General features: G+C 49.8%; 1 protein-coding gene across 3 annotated transcripts; it reads right to left on the bottom strand.

The window, feature by feature from the left end:
* Window positions 1-365: 365 nt before the first annotated feature.
* LOC129338201 (transmembrane ascorbate-dependent reductase CYB561) lies at window positions 366-11,627 on the bottom strand. Of its 3 annotated transcripts, none has more exons than XM_054992252.1 (7): window positions 11,522-11,627; window positions 7,232-7,477; window positions 4,249-4,347; window positions 3,460-3,563; window positions 2,930-3,046; window positions 2,651-2,808; window positions 366-1,695 (listed from the first exon to the last, which is right to left on the bottom strand). In XM_054992252.1, exons 2-7 carry the CDS (start codon window positions 7,437-7,439, stop codon window positions 1,500-1,502), a joined length of 882 nt encoding a protein of 293 aa, XP_054848227.1. In that variant the 5' UTR covers window positions 7,440-7,477; window positions 11,522-11,627; the 3' UTR covers window positions 366-1,499. The 3 variants fall into 3 exon arrangements, with proteins under 3 accessions (XP_054848227.1, XP_054848226.1, XP_054848228.1); XM_054992251.1 differs by lacking the exon at window positions 11,522-11,627 and adding an exon at window positions 9,131-9,232; XM_054992253.1 differs by lacking the exons at window positions 2,930-3,046; window positions 11,522-11,627 and adding an exon at window positions 9,131-9,232.
* Window positions 11,628-14,014: the final 2,387 nt, after the last annotated feature.

Raw genomic sequence — 14,014 nt, 5'->3', positions numbered from 1 at the left:
AGGCATCCAACAAGCTGAAGGGGTCAGCAGAGGGCAGATTTGGAGGAACGAGAGATCCTTGATAGGAGTGGGCAGAGACAGATTTTTGCACAGGCATAGAGCAAAAATGAAGCAGGCCTCGCCCAATGCTGATCGTTTGTAACTATGCTATGGGCCCTTCCCTCCCTCCTAGTCAATGCTGTTCAACATCTGATCTTCGAGCTGGATGAACGGTGCTGGGCAGAGGCTAGGACATTTTTAAAAACAGCACTAGGCTGTAAGTCTACGGTTTGGAGGAGGAGGAAACCCCCATCTTTATCAAGGTACACAGGGCCAGGTTGCGCATTTCATTTCAGTGCCAAACAAGTCAAGAGAGATCCAGGGCTTGCTGCAAAGATTTATTGAAAAACCACTCAGCCCAACAGGACAAGAGATCCCAGCCAGAACCAGATTTGCATTCTGGAAATACTTAGTTTGGTGTTTTATTAAACAGAACTATCTGGCATTTTCAAAAAACAAATAAATATTCTCAAGGAATTAGTGGAAAATAAATATGTATATGTACAAGCACAATTAACATTTATACAGCATATTTGTAGTGTTTCAAAGCATCCCTCCCTACTTAGCAAACTGTCATTCAATAATCTACCAGGCATAGGAAAGAATCCCGTAGCATAAATTCAGAAGGAAAATTTCATGTCCCCTTTTTCATCTAAAATCTTCTAGGAAGTTTAATATGGGTATATATTGCCCCCTCCTCCAATGAAAAATAGAGATTTAACTTGCACAGGCAAAGCAAATGAATCTTTTTTTTAAAACCTCTACTTAAAAGTCCCATGCAGCTCTCAGGGAATGAAATCAGAAAGTGCAAAGCATCAGTCAAATCTCTGTCAAAGAGTAAGGAAGGCAACACTCTGCTCACTGTGAAAATACGTGGAGACACTCCGCAAGGAACCAGCATTCCTCAAAGTCATTCGATAAGCTCTGGGAGGAGAGTCCAAAGGCATTCAGAATTAATTTAATTTTATAGACCACTCTTGCACAAGCAGCATGGCTTCCAACTACACTGAGCTTGCTACATTCTCCCTTCCAGAACCACTTTTTGATCCTATCAATTCCTCTCTAGGACTGAGCAGAGATACTCTTGCAAACTGACTGATAATGATTTACACTCAAAGCACAATTGACAAAAAGAGAGAGAGACAGAACGGGAGCCACCAGAATAATTGCCACGACCCTTTCATCTCACTGGGAACACAGCACAGAATCCAGAGTCACAAAAGCACCAGTAAAAGCAGTTACGACCCCCTTGCACAGCTTCTGAATTAGACCCATCCTACTCCTTACTGAGAGAGCATCTAAGGGTAGGAGTGCTATGTAGATGTCAAGGAGGGGGTTGTTTACACCTGGGAAACTGGGAAGGCAGCAATCACAGGCCACACCGCAAGGGACAGCGTACACACTCCCACAGAGCCACAGCTTCTGCTTCTCAGTGCCGGGCCAAGGGCGTGGAGGTAGCCTCAGTGGGAGCCTGCTGGGCTCTCTCCTTCCGTGAGGGTTTTGAAATCCATGGAAAGTGCCAGCTCCTCAGCCAAGGGGGATCTTCGCCACTCATCCCGGGTCAGGATGTAGGCCAGAGCTGCCCCGAAGGCCACCAGCAACAGGCCCAAGATATTGGCTAAAACGCCTTCGGGGACGAATGAACTGTAGCTGTCACTGCAGAAAGAGAGAGAGAGAGCACCTTAGAACAGCCACTTTGCACATTCCCTCCCACAAGTCAAGGAACATTTTACAATCCACAGTGCTCTTGTATGCATTAGCCTGTACTGATTACAATGTCAAATATGTTTCAAAACCAATGAGGGCAGCCCCCCCCCCCAAGTAATAAACAATGGGAAGATGTTTGGGAGGGGGGGGGTCCTTTTGGTCTGTTCACAGCATATTTTTCTGCATAGACGTTCCAAAGTAGAGAGAGACCCCTAACCATGCCTGTGGGTGGCCCAGTTCTGCAGCCTCACCTACAAAGGACTACAGCCAGGCTTGCCCTTTACAGGGTCAGGAGAACACCTCGCAAATCTGTCAGATTCCCCCTATGGCATATGTGGGCAGATGTGAGAATCTGAGTGGGAAACAATGGCTGGAGACCTAATCAGTTTTCTTCCCTGCTAGACGCAAAAGTCATCATCAAAAGAGTGGGTTACAACATGAACGCTCAAAAGGACGGATCCAGGTAAAGATGGCGTTTCCCAGAGAAAAGGCAGCTTCATCAGGCAGCCTGGTCCCATACAAGAGCGAAGAGTGCTGCACTAAGAGCATGGGTTTCATATTAAAGAAATTCTGCCCGTAATCCAAGACAGCAGGCTTTAGAGTGCTGCCCCAAGCACAATGATGCCCTTCTGATTTCGGTGGGCTTAGCAACTCGTCTTTTTGCTTAGGGTGACACCTGTTGGGCACCTGGGCTGCAGCAGACTGACTGCCCCAATCTTGTTGGACGCTGCAATGAGAGAGGCACGTCAGGGGAAGTGGGGCTTGATCCATAATCCAGCCAAGCATTCCTAGCTGGACACAGCCCCTCAGCCTAATGTGCTTTCAGTCCAGAATTTCGGATTTGCCAAGAAAAAAAACCCTAAGTGGCCCCATTTAGAACACTAGCAGGAAAATAAACACTTGCCTTATCTTGAACAGCAGCATTTCCAGGATTCCCAGCAGCGTTGTGGTGATAGAAAGGATGAGGAGGGAGACCCCAAAAAACACATGCAGTGGTTTGTATCTGCTGCGAAGCGAGAATGAAACTCCAGGGCAGAGGAAGAAGACCAGTCCGAGCAGCCACTTGGGGGAGGAAGGTAAGTTTCAAGAATCACATTCCCCACTTCCAATAGGACCCAGGTGCCCTGCTGTCTCGAGTGATGTTGAGACAAGGTACTTCAACTCCTAGCAGCCCTTAACTGACCTCCGAAACAGCAGCCCTTTTTCTAATGAGCGCAGATTGCAAAAGTCTCAAGGCGACATTATTTGTCGAGCTGGGGTTCCCCAAACCTGCCACACCTTCTCTGCACTCACACAGCAGCTGCAGGACAAAAGCATTTTTAAAGCCTCCAAGAGCCCAATTCAGCTCGGAACTGCAGCACGAGGGGAGGAGAAACTCCTTCCTCAGCATTTTCCAGAGCCTAAATGGCCCCAGCAGGAAGCCAGAACTCCTGAAGGCCTCCTGTCCAGATTTGTGTTGGACAGACATAAATGACCCTTCCAATACAACACAGAGAACATGGCAAAGCTCAAAGGTTACCAACATAATTTAATCCAGAACTTGACTGGCAGCAGCTTTCCTTTCAACTAGAGATGCCAGGGATTGAACTTGGGACTTTCTGCATGCTAAGCAGATGCTCTACCACTGAGCCACGGCCCCTCCCCTAAAGATGGCCTGAAAGACAGCCCATGAACTGCTAACTGCCAAGTCCCACTGCTCCCCCTCCAGCTCACCTGTAGCAAGTAGAAACTAAAAGCAGCGATTCCACACCAGCTATGGAGGCTGTACATATTTGAATAGCCTTTCTTCTTGTGGTATTCAAACACAGCAATCAGACCTAGAAAAGCAGGCAGGCAGGCATTGGCCTCTCATGAATCCCTCATGATTCCCTCTCTTCCCTCCTCCCTCTATTCTGGGGCAAGTGCACCAGAGAAAAGCTTATGGGGCTGGGGGCCAGGCCCTAGGAAGTAGACACTAGAGGCGGATGCTAGTGGTATGTGGCTTTTGTCACACACTGCCTGGGAAGGGACACCATCATTCTTCAGCAAGGCCTGGGATTAGAGGTAGGCACGGACCGGGAAGACCCCACTGGCCGTGGGTACATGGTCTGTGGTATTTCATGGACCACAGACTGGCAGGCCACCACTCAGCTGGAGCAGGGCGGGGATTTAAATGTTAAAGCGCTCCCAGCGCCACTTGCCAGCGGGGCAGGAAGGCTTTAACGGACCAGAGACCAACGGACTGGCAAAAAGTCCGTGGGGTCCGTGGAAAACAGGCGTCCCATGACCCACTGGTTCGTGAACACCAAACCGGCCTAGTCCATGTTAAATTTTGGTCTGTTTTCCAGTCCGTGCCTTCCTCTACCTGGGATACATTCTTCCCCCCAGATTTCTTTGAATGGAGGGGGGAGTATCAAATAAGCCAAGTAACTTGCAGCACAGAGTTGTGAAAAACTATAGAACGCCTGTGGGGTGAAGACTCAGAAGGCAGGGCGATTTCTGCAGTTCTTTTTTTCGACTCACCAACCAGGGCAATGACCAGCGCCAGGGCATGGAGGAAGCCATGTAGGATCTTGGTAGAACGCTTGCTCTCATTCCTGAAAATGCGATAAACCAGGAGGGCTGAAAGATAGAGGGGGAAATGGACGTGAGACACAAGTCAGGGGGGAAGGCCCCCATTCATTACTACCTGCCAAGAACCCTAGAGAATTATAGGAGTACAGGATGGGAGGCGGGGGGAGCAGCACTCAGCCAAGAGGGCTCCAGGCAGCTGCTCTGAGCACCTGTTTCTTGCTTCCCTTCTCACAGCATTGCTCGCCGTTGATGGAGGCAAAAAAGGAGCAGCTGTGATGAGGGAAAGCTTCACCCATTCCTTGGAATATGTAAATGCCATCTCTCAAGACATCCACTGTAGGAAGTACAATGTTCAAAAATTCTCTGCAGAACTCCCTTGGAAAGGGTTCCCAAAGTGAATGGCAGCTTGTCACCATGAGGCACCAATTCCCACTCGAGTTGGGGGACAGGCACCTTCTACTTGCCCCATTCATCAGTTTCTCTATGCACTTTATCCTTTCTGCACCTTTAATTAATATGCTGCATCAAGCCAGGGGGCTTGTCACTGCCTGGCCTATGCAGGTGCAGTTTGGACCCTGTAGCATGCCTGGTATGGCTCCGTGTTGGCAAAGCTCAAGGTATAAGTCATTTGGGATGGGAGAGGCTGGGCTCGTCAGAGTTCACTGCAAATGGCTGAGGATGCCACCAGCTAATGGAAGCACAAATGGATTCTGCAAATTTAAGAGGCTGTTTGTAGCCTTCCTTATTAAGTTTCTTCTGCACTGGCATGTGTAGAGCGTGCTTGCAATTATCAGCAACCCCCCACCTCGACAGATCAGTTCTTGGAGCAAGATAAACACAGCCCCAAAGCATACCAGAAATGGCCTTTGCCCCTCAAGATCCCTGCAGCAGGCAGGGATTACCAAACACAGGGCCTTTTCATCCTCTCCAAATGCTCACATGATGCTGGCAAGTGTGAAGTCAGAGGGGAAGCAAGGGCATCAAGACCACCACTGAGGTCAGGAAGCTGCTTTTCTTCCAGTCACAATGAGCACAGTCAAACCAGGAACTACCAAGGCAAAAGAGTGCACACATATCTGTGTAAAATGAAGTCCCTGAGATACTCCTGGGTAATGCATGAGCACTGCTGCCAGGTCAGGCCTGAAGCATGAAGCACCTTGCCCCCAGGGGATGCCAAGGAGAGACATGTGGGAGCCATCAGCAAGCTCTGACTAAAGGAGGCGACTGCAGGGCCACTTGCCAGCTGGAACAAAGACCGTTTTAGAGTAGCAACAAGCCACAGCACGTCCTGCAGTCAGCCCTGAGAACAGCAGAGCCATGGAACAGCAAGGCCTTGGCCTCAGTTTGGGAGCTGGTCTGACCCTGCCACAGTATTTAGAGAGCTTTTGGAGCCACCATCTCCTCGACAAGAGCCAGGGCCTTTTCGGTCCTGGCACCAACCTGGTGGAACTTTCTGTCTGAGGAAACCAGGGCCCGGCGGGATTTATAATCTTTCCGCTGGGCCTGTAAGACAGAGATGTTCCGCCAGGCATATGGTGGAGGCTAGGTTGGGCCCCCACTGGCCACACTAAAGATCTGTCCACCACCCTACATATGAGCCAGGGCTTGAAACGCAGTATTTTATCATTGCCATCTGAAGAGAAGCTGTATTGTATAAAGTTGTTTTAATGTTATTTGTATACTGTTTTATCTGTTTTTAACTGTATTTATGTAATTTGAAATGTTGTACTCCACCCTGAGCCCGCCTGGTGGGGAGGGCGGACTAAAAAATCTAATCTAATCTAATCTAATCTAATCTAATCTAATCTAATCTAATCTAATCTAATCTAATCTAATCTAATCTAATCTAATCTAATCTAATAATAATATAAATGTGGCTGCTTGGGTTCTGCCTTATACCACCAGCCAGCAATTAAATATTCCACCTGAGAAGCACATGAAGACCTCAGAAGGAACATGGCCCACCCTTCTAGGTGGTTGCCTACAGTCATGCAACTCCATGCCTCTAGACTCACCAAAGTCTCTCTCCGTCAAACTGGTGATGAGCACTTAGCTGTTCATCTGGCATTTAGACTTCTCTCCGTGTTAAAGGAATGGTTTACTTACATGTAACCTGCCCCAAGTCTTTACAGTGAGGCGTCACTGAATGACTAATGCTGACGTGTACACCAGGGCTGAAGACGCTCTGCTTTCCCAAAAGGTGCTGGAATGGCACTTTGTACACAAGCTGTTACTCTTAGTGTCACTCGGTGGGGGGAGGCAAGGAGCAGGGAAATCTCAGAAGCAAGGCATGGTTCTGCATCCAGAGACTTACTCCCACATAAGGACGGGGGGGGCGGGGGGGGCATGCAGATCCAGAGGGACCAACAGCCTCCACAGAAGGCAGCTTCTTCCTTGCCTCCTGCGGGGAACAAAGTCATAGCACCAGTGAGGATCGCCAGCTGCAGATCAAGCAGGCTGTTGTCAGGAAATGCCTGAAATGCAGCAGGAAAGCCTTCGAGCTGGCTTTTCCTGTTGTTTGTTCTGGCAGACCTCTGGTTTGCTCTTAACGTGGTTACGCTAATTAACTACATTTAAACCACTTCCATGCTGAACAACAGCTAGGTGCAGATGAGGAAAGCAGAGCCCAATCACAGCCCCAAAAAGACATCGCGCAAAGGCCAGTGATGTGGGGCAGAAAATTTTCTGATGCACTCTCTGGGTGGAAAAAATCTCCACTCCACATGTGTAAATTTAGCCTGTTTCTCTATACTTCTCGGGGCTGTTGTGCTGCAAATCAAGCATGTCCGCTGGAGCTAAATGCAGGATCCAAAGGAGGGGCAACCCCCAGTGCTTAAACTTGATGTCTGTGCCTTCTTTTGCAAATTTTCCAGTTCAGATTTTCCTAGCAGACCCACATCACTGGCAAAAGTTACCCAGCCCCAGCACTCACCATCTCCTTGCAAAAACACCATTCCAACAATCATGCACAGCGGGTGGACGTTAAGCTGCAGGTTTGAGTTCTCCCAAGCGATGCCTCCACGATACACGCCCATCCAGGCCCCCGTCATCAGGATCACAGCCAGGCCCAGGGTCTGCGAGGCAGCCACCATGTAGGTGAAGCCCATTGAACTGGCTGCGGGGGCAGCCAAATCCTCCATGCTACACACAGGTGCCACTGAGGAGTACAGATCTGGAGCTGCGAAAAAACAGAAGAGCTGCCAAGGGGTACAAGAATGGGGGAAGGGGACAGAGCAAGCTATGACCTGGAAGGGGATCTCTCCTCTGGAAATTCTGAGAGGACCACAGAATACTATTATGGGTGGCACCGCTCATCAGTGCAGTGTAGCTGCACCTCTGAGGTGGGATACACCCTGTCCATTATAAGGAGCTGCTGAATTCCTAACAAATTTCTTTCAGCGGAAGCTTTTGTGAGTCAGAGCTTGATTCATCATCATGCTCTAGATGTAGGCAAAGTTGGATATTGTTTTTAACCCAGCATTGATTTGATGCTTCTGCCTTTTTGTTGTCATATGGCTCAGCCTAGTGGATGTACATTTCATGCATCTGATGAAGCAAGCTGCTACTCATAAAAGCTTCTGCTGGCTTTAAACCTGATCTTAGACATGATGTATTAAGAGAAAAGAACAGGGCATGTCATTGGGGAAAAATACAAGAGTGGTGGTGGTTGGGTTGTGGTTTAAAAAAGAACATTTACACACGCACACACACACACACACAAAAACAGCTTTTGAACCTGAAACCTCTCTACAGAGGTTTGCACAAGGAAGAGTTGGCAGAATCAGGGAACATGCACTTTTAGGTGGTCCAACACATATTCCGGGGAGCAAAGCTGATTACGTATCCACAATATTTGTGCTGGACTGGAGAATAAGGAACCAGCAACTGCAAGTCAGAAACAATGAATTAACTTCAGCCCTGTAATAGACGACCCACTGGTCTGATCAGCACGGCTGCTCTTATGCACAGGTAGCCATGAGCAGTTTATTTCAGCAGTGCAAAGAGGGGGCACAGCAGACACATAAGAAGTGTGGTGTGTGTGGGGGGGGTAGAGAATACCATCTTTATGCAGAATCCACACACACTTGTTTGGAGCCAGAGCTGCAGATCTTATTAGATCATAATGGCTAACTGGATTAAGACAATTGGCTTACTCTGTTCCATCTCCCTGCAAATGCCAGCCGTGTGCACCAAAACAGCCTCTGGGGCAAAAGTGTTCATGGAAAAGGGACATGAAGAACAGAAGCTGGAAAAGCAGTCTGGCTGCTAGGAAACCTGCCCCTCTGATCAATTATGGGCTGCTATTGTTTACCCCCTGACCATCCCTTGCGGCAAACAGCAGTAAGAGCAGGGGAGAGATTTTATACACCGCCATATCAGGTCCCCATAATGTCCATTACACTTATCCCCCCCCCCAAAGTGAGGGTGAGTGACTGGCCCAAAGTCCCACAGAAAACATCATGCCTGAGTAGGATAGATTTGGAGGTCTACTAAGCGCTAACCCAAAACTTTCATCATTGCAGATATTGGCACTCGGTTACCTACCCAATATTAGACACTTCTCACTTTGGCCATACTGGCAAGAAAGGAGGAAAGAGAAGAATTATATACACTGCCCACGTTTGTTGGACAACCAGGTGGGGGAAGTAAAAATACTGCCAATATTTATTACTGCCAAGAAAACACATTTAAATTGAACATACAAGCTAACCTAAAGGTCTTTTACTGAAACTCTAAAAATTTAAGGAAAAGTGTATTTCATTAAATCAAACTGCATTATGGAAGCAGAATATACAACACAAAATGCATTTCTAACTTCTTTGGCTTATACATTTTGTGCAGGATTCCATGCCACAGAGAACGGAGAGGGTGAGAGGAGGGCACACAGCTCCTAGCCGATTCGAGAGCTACTCCAGAAAACTTGGTATGCTGAGCTTAGGAAAATAAAGAAGAAAAATTTTAAATCAGAGTAAAAATCTTCAGCTCTCACTGAGCTGGAAACAAACAAAAAAACAAAGAGGATAACTTCACCAAAACCATACTTAGGGGCGGAACCATCCTTCATGAGACCAAGAATCATGGAGAGGTCCACATAACATCACTGGACCTGTGAAACATCCTATTTAAAGTCATGGGAATGGTCAAGCTGACCCACAATATCCCTTCTATTTCTATAATGTGTTGGACTATGAGCGGTAAGGCTTCTGTTTTAATCCCCCCTGGAATTAACTTATTTACATTATTTATAGTTTGTTTTTCTCATTGAGACTCAAGGCAGATTACAAAATGTAAGCCAGTGCAATGTATAGAATAAGGGATATCTGATAAGTGAGGCCTAGGATCACGGAAATTTGAAAACAAAGCATAAATGACAAGACAAGCATAAATGACAAAGCATAAATGACAAATGACAAGATAAGCTGGGGACCCACAAGGGCTTGTGGGAGGCATCTTATTTCTCCTCCCCTGCTATTTCTTCTCTACCTCCCTGAAAGCTCCCATAGCCTTTTTCCTTTCCCTGCTTCCTTCTCTCCTCACCACTCACCAGAGTCCTTTATCGCCCCCCCCCCCACTTCAGTTCTCACCCCAAGCAGCCTCCGCCCAGGAAGACTACAACATGGTTGCGCAGTGGGGAACCCACAAGGACTTGTGGGGGCACTTCATTTTCCCCACATTGTGTGTTCATGATTTTAATCATAGGTATTCAAGTTTATCATAGGTCTTACAAAATTTTCAGAACCTCTGTAGAGTTCAGCAGCTGGTCAGGGAAAGTACAAGACTGCCTTTAAATGCGACAGTTCATTACAGTAGTTGAAGAAATAGTAAATTTATTGCTCTTTCTAATTGCAAACAAGTGCTAACTTTAGTCCTCTAATCAGGCTTTGAGAATTTAATGACGTTACCAAGATGAATTTTAAATCTACCAGTTGCTTATCTTTATTTTCACACTGGGGACCAATCATTTCATTTAGAGGACAATCACATGTTAAAGTTAGAAAGATTTGTCTGTTCCTAATCGTCACACTGGTGGCTGAGAAGATTTTAGATCAAGATCCGGGTCCTATAGTACCTTAAAGACCAACTAGATTCCCAAACTATGAGTTTTGAGAGTTAAAGCTCTTTTCGACAGACATCAGGGAGCTTTGCCTCTCCAAAGCTCGTATCTTGGATATCTAGTTGGTGTTTAAGGTGCTATCGGACCAGAATCTTGCTCTTGGGTTGCAGACCAACACAATGACCTACCTAAGATTTGGGGTGAGATACTTCTGTGTGTGCAAACCACAGGGCTGGGTTCCGCCCCAGTCGCATGAGAGGTCCAGGCTTCTAGGAGACCACTGGGTGGTATCTGGGCTAGTCACATCCTGGGCTGGCCAAAACTGCTTCACAGGGTGGTTGTTGTGAGGCCCAGTATGGAAAGGGCGAACTCTGAGCTGCCTGCAAGATCAGCAGAGAAGCTCACCGATATTCTCATTTTCAGGCGCACAATCACGCGCCGGACGGCAGAGAGAAAGGCAGGAAATAAAAGCAGGCAGGAGAGGAGGAAACTTCTGAGTGCTTCCTCCACCCAGATGAGGTGGCTCAGCCGTGCCGGGCATTTGTCCCTGGCTATCCCGCAACGGATCTGCCACCCCTTCCTCACCCGCGTCCTGCCTGGCTCTCCCCCCTCCCTGGACTGCTGCTGAGAAAGGGGCCGTTTCGCGGCGGCTAAGGACAGCGGCAGCCTCTGCCACGGGGCCCCTCGGAGCCCGACCACCACAGAGGGCCACTCCTCGCCCGAGGCGGCGTCTGGCTCGGCCACATCTGCGACGCACACCCCGCAGCCAGCTCGACGTTTCCACTTTCAAAGACATCCGGCTCTAGGTTCCTTCTCGAGCCGAGCCTAAGCACTCGCCTCCGGCTGCCGATTCGGCGGCGGCCCTTTCCGGCCTCCTGTCGTTACCGTTTCACCCCGCGAGGTCCGCTCAAGGCAAACCTCGGCACCCCCACGCCCGCAGGCGCCCCAGAGATCCCCGAGCGGCGGAGGGAAAGCAGCCCGGCCGTGCGCTTCGCGGGGCGTCCCCCGCAAGCCCCCGGCCAGAAACAAAACTGGCCGACGGAGTCCAGCCGGCAACCCAGGGAGGGTTCGGCGCTCCTGGCCGAGCCCACAGCGCTGGAGGCGCTCGACGCTTCCCCGAAGCGCCCGGCCAAGGGAGCGAGGGGAGCCAGCGCAGACAGCACTCACCTGCCGCGGAAGCCGCCGCGCCGCGCCCCGAGCCAGACCGCCCGCCCGCCTGCCGAGAGGGCGCTTGGCATCGGCGGCTGCAGGAGGCGCCTCCCGCTCACCTGCCTTCTCCCCGGAGCATGCTGGGACTCGCCCCGCCTCACGCTCGGACCCGACCCCGGGAGACGCGCCCAGTTCTCACGCCCGGAGCGAGGAGAGGCCGCCGCTGCCTCGAGGACTGCAGCCTTCCCTCGGAGCCAGACCGCGTCTCCCTCTCGGGGCCCCCTCGGGGCGCTGGTGCTCGGCGGCGGCGGCGGCTACTCCTGCCCTCGGGCTCAGCCCTGCTTTTGCCACGGCGCAGGGGCGGGGGCGCCGGGTTGCCGCGTGCGGGAAAAGCGCTTTCGCCGCTCTCCCGCCTCGCCGAGGGGATTTTGCCCCCGGAATTCCCGCCCCTGTTTGAAAGCCGTCCACCATCCACGGAGCCAGGCCAGCCGCCTGACCCGCTCGACGCGTGTTCGTCCCGGCTGGGTTCTTAGAAGTCGAGAGCCGACCCCTCTAGCTCTCCCCGTGGTGCAAGAGATGCAGTAGGTCTGCATGAATTGGCAGCCCAACGTGGTGCGGATGTGGGAGGCGCTCCGGGATCGGGGCCTCCTCTGCCCAGAGACCTCTTGTCCCGCCTTGGGCCAGTTACTCCCTCTGCTGCTCCGGGCTGCTGAGCGGAGGAAAGGCCAGTTGCCTGTACCTCCACCCTGGGTTCTTGGGAAGGCTGGACGAGATGGGAGTGGCCCAGAGGAGGAGTGCACCCCTGCCCGTTCTTGGGATCAGGCCCCACTTGCTCAGGTGTCACAAAGGGGCAGCTGCAGTTCCGGGCTGCCCTGGCTGGTGTCAGAGAGGAGAGAGGGCACCACAGGTGCTTCAGGATTGTGGTTCAATCCTGAACAGATACATCCTTCTAAGTCCACAGAAGTCAGTGGGCATAGAAGGGCGTAACTCTGCTCAGATGTGCAATGCAAGTGCCCCACTAGAGGCTCTGGGTAGTCATTGAGGAAGAAAGTGTCATTCTGTGGGGCTCACTTCTTTCTTGTAAGGTTGCAAGGGAAGAAAGGCCCTTTGGCAGCATTCCAGTGAGAATGCATCTCGGAGGTCCATGATATCCATTGCAAGGCCCATTGCTGCCAGGCCCCATGTGGAGAGAGATGTGTGTGGTGGGCCCCAATGACCTCCCCCCATCTTTTGCCAAGGCATGCTTGGGATTCCAGGAACCTGAAGCAGCCACCAGTTGATCTCTACATGTTACCTCAGGGGGCTGAGACCCCAACTGTGGACCAAGCCCCTTGTGATACTGGCTCCCAATCACATGAATGTGGCAGAGGAAAAGATGTGAACAACACACACACATCCCACTAGCACACATCACAAAAATGTGCCCTATAGACACTGAACAATCATATACACCACAATTTCTCTCATACATGCATACCCATTCCACTTCTCTAGAAACAGAGGCATACATATAAAGTCTTAATTCTTTCCCACTATAATATCTCTATATTGTCACGTCGAAGGGTGATTAACATTTATCAAAGCTTCCAGGGTCTGGTGTCCTTTGAAGAGGTGGCTGTGTATTCTCCAAGGCAGAGTGGAGCCTGCTGAGCTCAGCCCGGAGAGCAAGACTTTAAAGAGTATTACAAAGCATATTGATAATCCTAAAAGATCTTTTGTTTAACATTTCTCCACATTCCATTGCTATGTAAAAGCATTCACTGAGAAATGCCAATAGATGAATGCGCAGGAAATCAATCATTCCTAATGCTTTTGTCTCCATACATTTCCAAGTCTTGCCCAGAGTTCTCTAGGCTTACAGTCTGTCGCTCCCACCCCCCAAGAATTCTCCAGCAGCCCCACTACCATTTATAGTGGGGATCCCACAAACCTCCACTAATTTTGCCCTTTTGCCTTCTCTACAGTTAGCAACCAAGGGATAGCCTAGACGTGCCCTTGCCAAATCTGCCTTCACCACATATATGGGCTTGTTTGAATCAACCCTTTTGGGCTACATAATGCCTCAATGACCTTTCAAAGATTAGTGAATAACCTGCTAAATGGGCTATGTTCATACACCATTGTACATTTCAATTATGTATCTATATTCTCCAGATCCTGGGAAGAACACCTTCAACAAATAGACACTGTTTTTAACATGCAGGATGCTGGACTAACCCTAAAGGTAAAGGTAATCCCCTGTGCAAGCACTGAGTCATTACTGACCCATGGCGGGATATCGCATCATGATGTTTTGACAGACTTTTTACGGGGTGGTTTGCCATTGCCTTTCCCAGTCATCTACACTTTACCCCCAGGAAACTGGGTACTCATTTTACCAACCTTGGAAGGATGGAAGGCTGAGTTAACCTTGAGCCAGTTATCTGAACCTGGCTTCAGCCAGGATCGAACTCAGGTCGTGACTGAGCAGAGCTTGGGCTGCAGTACTGCAGCTTACCACTCTGCACCATG

The sequence above is a fragment of the Eublepharis macularius genome, chromosome 12, assembly GCF_028583425.1.
Source record: "Eublepharis macularius isolate TG4126 chromosome 12, MPM_Emac_v1.0, whole genome shotgun sequence".
Taxonomy (NCBI): domain Eukaryota; kingdom Metazoa; phylum Chordata; class Lepidosauria; order Squamata; family Eublepharidae; genus Eublepharis; species Eublepharis macularius.
This window is presented reverse-complemented; position numbering and strand designations above follow the sequence as displayed.